At 33.1% G+C, this 6,560-nt stretch overlaps 1 protein-coding gene across 2 annotated transcripts in view; it reads right to left on the bottom strand.

Annotated features, from left to right (window-relative positions):
* Positions 1 to 6,188, bottom strand: part of LOC106296784 (transcription factor MYB122-like) — an 11,779-nt gene extending 5,591 nt beyond the window's left edge. The window contains exons 1-3 of one of the 2 annotated variants that reach the window (XM_013733012.1): positions 5,853 to 6,188; positions 4,877 to 5,006; positions 4,437 to 4,715 (exon numbers count right to left, since the gene is read on the bottom strand). In XM_013733012.1, the coding sequence (XP_013588466.1) occupies positions 4,437 to 4,715; positions 4,877 to 5,006; positions 5,853 to 5,985 (542 nt within the window). In that variant the 5' untranslated portion in view covers positions 5,986 to 6,188. Of the gene's footprint in view, positions 1 to 4,066; positions 4,716 to 4,876; positions 5,007 to 5,852 lie in introns of those variants that run through there. The other variant, XM_013733011.1, reaches the window with a different exon arrangement.
* Between the last annotated feature and the right edge of the window lie 372 nt (positions 6,189 to 6,560).

The following is a 6,560-nucleotide window of genomic DNA, read 5'->3' on the forward strand; positions in this document are numbered from 1 at the left end:
GGATTTTACATGGTTTTAACATATTATTTACAACGACTTTACGACGAAATTAGGTAAGTTAAAGCACATTTAATACACGTTTTCACCTAAATATAACGGTAACATGCTTCGTTGTAATGTCGATGTAATGATTACGACGTATTTCTCATTTCACGTACATTCGTCGTAAACTTACAAGGAGTTTACGACGAAATCAGTTCGTCGTAAATTTACATGGCGTTTACGACGAGAGTTAGATTCCTCGTAATTTCGTTGTAAAGCCCTTGTAAATTTACGACGGAATATTTTCGTCGTAAATGTTCGTTGTTATGGGCACGTTTTCTTGTAGTGTATGGTTTTCTAGATTTAAGGATTTATTATAAATAGGCATTAAAACCTAAAGTTGTAGAGAGATTTTGATAATTAATAAACTAGTTGTTGCTTTATACCCTATCTTTGCTTTGATAAATTCATCAAGCAGGAAGTTGGTCTCAAGAAACTATCGAAAGAAACTCTTTATTGATCGAAAAACATGTCTCTAATAACCCTAAAGTTCTTTGATCGATCGTTCAACCTATTTGTCCGCTGCATCAGGTGGTATCAGAGCCAGATTTCTTTGATTTCTTAATCGAAGACGATTTTGGATGTCATGGTGAGTGCGAACATCTATCCTATCCAGGACGAAAGTCCATTTGTTGAGAGAGAATAAAACTATGAGATCTATCAAGAGATCTAAGGTGATCTGATCTACGATGTCTATGAAGATGATGTCCGCGTTGTCGACTTTGTTTTCTATGAAGATTCTTTTGAAATTTTGTCCGTGCGAAAATCAGACAAGACGAGATTCGTGCAAAATTCGGGCGAGACAAGATCCGTGCAAAGCCCATGCAGGACGAGTTCCGTGCAAATTTCGGGAAAGTCAGAAATTTCGGTTTTATGAAAATTTCGGATTTGAAGATAAATATTTGAAGATTTCTGCCACGAAAAACCTCCAACCCGGAGAGAATGATGCAGATAAGTATTTGGAATATTTCCAAATATTTTGTTATTTATTTTATTAGTTATATTAATTTAGATAATTACATTTTGTTTGTATTTTCTATATTTTAATGGTTTTCCTATTTTAATTATGATTAGGGTTTTCTAAATTTAAGAATTTATTATAAATAGACATTGAAGCCTAAAGTTGTAGATAAACTTTGATAATTAATAAATTAGTTGTTGCTTTATACCTTGTCTTTGATTTGATTAAATTCATCAAGCAGGAAGTTGGTCTCAATAAGCTATCGAAAGAAACTCTTGATTGATCCAAGAACATGTCTCTAAGAACCCTAAAGTTCTTTGATTGACTGTTCAACCTATTTTTCTGCTGCATTAAATTGCATCTAAGAACGGTGATATGAAGGGTTGTTTTTGTTGCAGCCTATAACATATATTGGGCTCCAAAAGTAATACAGTGTAATCAGATTTCTTGACTGCATATGAAGGCCCTTCTAGTTTTGATTTTGTACTTAGTCAGTTTAGTTGTCTTTGATGCGGAAGGAAAGTCAATCTGGAACAATTCAACCTCCCAAGATCATTTATATATTTCAAATTAAAAAGGTACACGTTTTGTCAAAGCAATGAACATAATAGATTCATATTGTATATTTTCTATCTGTATATTTCAACTTCTATAAACTAGGCCTGACATTATTATCCAGGATCCGGATTCAATCCGAGATTCGCTCCGGAAATAAGATATCTGGGGCGCCCGAATCCGGATCCGGATAGTAATTCAAAGTAACAAAGTTAGCACATGAGAGAAAAGCATCCAAGTACACTTCCGATAATCTTTGGTTAAAAAAGTATACATAAGTGACAACAAACCTGTCACGGTCCTCATTTAACCATGTACTTTTACAATAGAATCAAGAACCTCTGTTCCGCTTCCGACATTCCGATGAAACACTTCCCTTACTTTTCTCTCAAATTCATCAAAACCCATTCTTTAAAGCCTCTTGATGAAGTTCAAGTGATAATCACAATGGATTGTTATTGGATACGAGCAATACCCTGGAGTCCAAGCACACATTGATTGCAAGATAGAGAATGAAATCAAGAAACATAAGAGAAAAGAAGATCATGGATGCTTTATTATAGTCGGTGTGATTTTTAAATTGGAAAAATTGTCATTTAAATCACGAACTTTCAAATTTGGTTGAAAAAATCATGAACTTTCTCTTGTACCATTTAAAGCACCAACTTATCTTGACTAGCAACTTAAAACCTCAAGTTAATTTGACTAAGCACAAAATTTCTAATTTACAATCCTCTGAAGAAGAACTCATCATGAAATCGAGACAAAGGTTGGAGAGTTTGTGCTTTTCGATTTCGATTTTGAGAGAATTAGGGATTTAGCTTTTGAGAATTAGAGGTTTTCTAATTTACAAAACGACGTCATTTTGGTTTAATAGAGATTATAAACAGAGATTAACCCTCTCTATTCAATATGTTAACCAAAATAACGACGTCTTAAAATGGATTTAGTCAAATTAACTTGAGGTTTTAAGTTGGTAGTCAAAATAAGTTGATGCTTTAAATGGTGCAAGAGAAAATTCATGTTTTTTTTGTAACCAAATTTAAAAATTCCTGATTTAAATGACAATTTTCTCTTTTAAATTGTTGGTTTGTTATATGTAAGAACAAAGATGTGATAACTACTATAAGACCCGGCCCATTAACTGGCAGTGTAAGCCTATGTATGATCTTTTTTCAAAGAATTCTGGACATGACAATTGGATTTGTATAGATAGCGAATCTTCCACGTCTATAAACATGAACCGAGACTGTCAGAATAGTACGACGAGACGTATCGGGTTGATCTGTTTTGTGATATTTCTAACCTCAGCCTTTTTCAGCTGAACCAGAAGAAAAAGGGTAGAAAAATCGAAAAGTTTTCTAGAAAAAAAACGAAAAAGAACATTTGGCTTGAAAATAACAAAATTTCAAGGGAATAAAATTAGGTCGCCACTATTACGAAAGGATGTGAAACCAGATATGACATTGTAGAGCCCACGGAATCAAATAATTTGAGATTAAAAAACTATTAATTGGAAAACTAAATGCAAGAAAATGAGCACACATAATTATATCACCATGTCTACAGATAATTCAGATCTTCAATCATAAGATTTTTTTAAAACAGTGTTTTCTTCTTGTCCTCTTACTTACTCTTCTTGTTCTTTTTTTTTTTGGACAACACTCTTCTTGTTCAGGATTCAATGTTTAGACTATATAACATTTAAGTCTACAGAAAAATGATCATACGAAGTTTGGTAAAATATATTAATTATTAAATAATATGGACCAGCGACGCGGAAGCTAGTCCCACGATGATAAATTTGCCACATGCGTTATAAAGATTTTCCGCAATTAGCATATCAAAGAAGTGGAAACTATATAGCAGTACTTGTAGTCTGGCATAAATTGTGTCAACACCAAAACACAGAGCTCAAAGATTCAAGCAGAACATGCAAGAACCTATACATTGAATCATATGAAAATGAAAATGATTACCCTTGATAAAAAAAGAATATTGATTACCCTTGATCAAGGCAGTAAACAAAAATATGCGTAGTTCAGTTTCAGATTTAACATGGCTATAGTCAAGTGACGTAACATAATATATACGTTCAATAGGACACTCATTTTACACTTTAAACTTTTAGATTATTGAACTAGCATATTTAACCATGAAACTCAAATGAGATCTGGTGTTTAGATGTTTGATATTTTGATAGATTCACATGGTATTATCGTTTTCAAAACAGTGTGTTTGGGATCATGTACAGTCTACACATAATAATAAAGTTTCAACAACACACCATTTTGATAAAACAGTCAATACCTGGAGTAATATAGTACTACATAGGCTTCTTTCATTCAAATGGCATGAAATCCCTCCTCAGATATGAATGTAGGGCTCGTAAGCATGTTCTTTCATTCAAATGGCATGAAATCCCTCCTCAGATATGCATGTAGGGCTCGTGAGCATGTGCAAGAGATAGAGAGAGGTAATCGAACAAAAAAAGAGAGTCCAAACTCAGAATTATTGACCATGCATGTCATTTATAGTAATAAACTACTAAAGGCACTTGGTTTTCTCAGGAGTCTCTTTCTCTCTTTCGTCACTCTGAACAAACAGATACCAAAAGAAAGAGATTCAAGATAAATCTTGTCCAAGAGAGGGAATTTCGAGGAAAAGGTCAAATTGGTCATCAACCTCAAGACCAAAATCAGATTGGTACATATCGTAAGGCTCGGAAAGCAACTCATATAACGACGTCGTACTGATCAGATTATTATCAATCTCCATGAAACAACCCTTAACTTCCTCCTCCTCTTCCTTGCTGCTTATCATCAAGGCATCTTCTTTAACGGCTTGTCTTGGTTCTGATAATATCACATTCTTGATCCTATCGAATCCCTGTTTTCTTGAGGAGATTTCCGCGGCAAGCCTGTTAAGTAGACGTGAGGAGCTTGTGGATGAAAATGAGGAAGTAGTAGAAGAAGAAGAAGGGGTCAGTGTTGGAGAGGACGTCGTTGAGGAGGAATTAGCTTTCACGTTGACGACAGGCTGATGGGTCATGGGATCGATTCCACTTCTAACGAGTCTTTTCTTAAGACATGAATTCCAATGATTCTTTATGTCATTGTCTGTTCTGTTTGGCATTTCCTTTGCTATTGCTGCCCACCTTATGTAATATGCATAGTCATTTTCACAAAAAATTATGTTAAGCAAAAAAATAAATAATGCATAATCCTCAGTTTGATTATGAATATAACATGATTATTGATTTATTTAATTTGGCAAGATTAATGTCTATTGGTTTGCATTTAATACAAATTAAATCACCTGTTACCAAGAAGGGAATGAAATTTGATGATATCTTTTTCCTCCTGAGGAGTGAACTTGCCTCTTTTAATTCCAGGCCTCAAATAATTCAACCACCTTAATCTACAACTCTTTCCACATCTTTGCAGACCTTTTTCATTTTGAGAAAGAAAATAATATATATCAGAAAAATGATGGGGGGATTATTACTTTAATGTAGTGGCAAAAAAGAACTTACAAAAGAAAAATATAAACTTTTTCATCCATCAGACAAAAAAGGAGAAAACGCAATCACATAAACTTTCTGATTTTGTAAATTAGGCTAGAAATATTTCTAATATCTATTACTTTACACTCGTGAAGACTGAATAATAATAATAATATATCATGATAAAAAGTAATCAGGATAATACTTGGCTCTCATGGTTTCACATATTGCATTATGGGTGATATATCATCACATCGACACAATCTGGTTGAAGGTCCAACAAGTTTATCAATATAATAATCGACTAAATCTCATCTACACAATAATTTTGTAAAATGGCTTACAAACATCTTTATTGTGAATTAAATTTCATGTACTCTCTCTCACACACTGATACACTCCAAAATAAATAGAAAACTTTTAAAATCTATATATATTTTTAAACAATAAAATCCGTATATATATATATCTTTCCAAATATGTTTTTTGTCAAATCTTTCAAAATATGTATATATGGATTTATGTTAATAATCCCTTACTCTAGTGAAATGGATAGCTGATAAAAAAAAATATCTTCAGACGATGGAATATGATCAATGATTGAGAAAATTTAAAAACAACAAAAGATTTTCTCAAAAAAAAAAAAAAAACAACAACAACAAAAGATAATCAAAACATACTCAAAAGAAAATATTTGGTCCGACAGAAACTGGAATTTAGAGATCCTAGCTTTGAAAGAGACACAAACATATGTATGCATATGTATAGAGTGTAAGTATAGATTTATACCGGCTCTCTTAGGCATAGCACGCCAGTCCCCAAGACCGTATTCGTTGATGTAAGCGACGAGCATCCTGTCTTCTTCAGCCGTCCACTCTCCTTTTTTCAAACCCTCGTCGTCGTACCAAGTCGTCCTCCCCATTTTATTTCCGGTGAACTAATCAGATCTCGTCACGTATCACTTCTCTCTGATCAATTCGAGCCCAACGTGAAGTCAGATGATGATGGTGATGACTGAGCTTGAGAACAAGTGAATTATTGATTACTCTTACTATTTATTTATTTATTCAAGAGACTTTTAACAATATATGTGAGGCTCTATGACACTCTCGCTTAATATAGAAGTAGAATGGTCTTTTCTAGAGTGAGTCTATGTATATATAGTCCCTCATTTTGCTTTTGCTCTTTTAAATTATTTTTAACTGTTGAGTACTTATATTTTTATCTTGATGCTGAAATGTCTTTTTCAATTTTATCACTCGTCGATTTTTTTTTTTTTTTAATTTTATCACTCGTTGATATGTTGTTTTCTTTTTAAGTAGTATAAGTATTCGGAATATGTAAACATGATTTTTCCAAGAGGTTAACTCACACATAGCGCATTCAAAGCACATAACGCTACGCTCCTCATTATTCCCAAAGAATAACGCTACGCTCCTCATTACCAGTATGGCAGTATCTATTTGTTAACAAATATATAAATTTGAAATACTTTTA

Source organism: Brassica oleracea, chromosome C6, assembly GCF_000695525.1.
Source record: "Brassica oleracea var. oleracea cultivar TO1000 chromosome C6, BOL, whole genome shotgun sequence".
NCBI lineage: Eukaryota > Viridiplantae > Streptophyta > Magnoliopsida > Brassicales > Brassicaceae > Brassica > Brassica oleracea.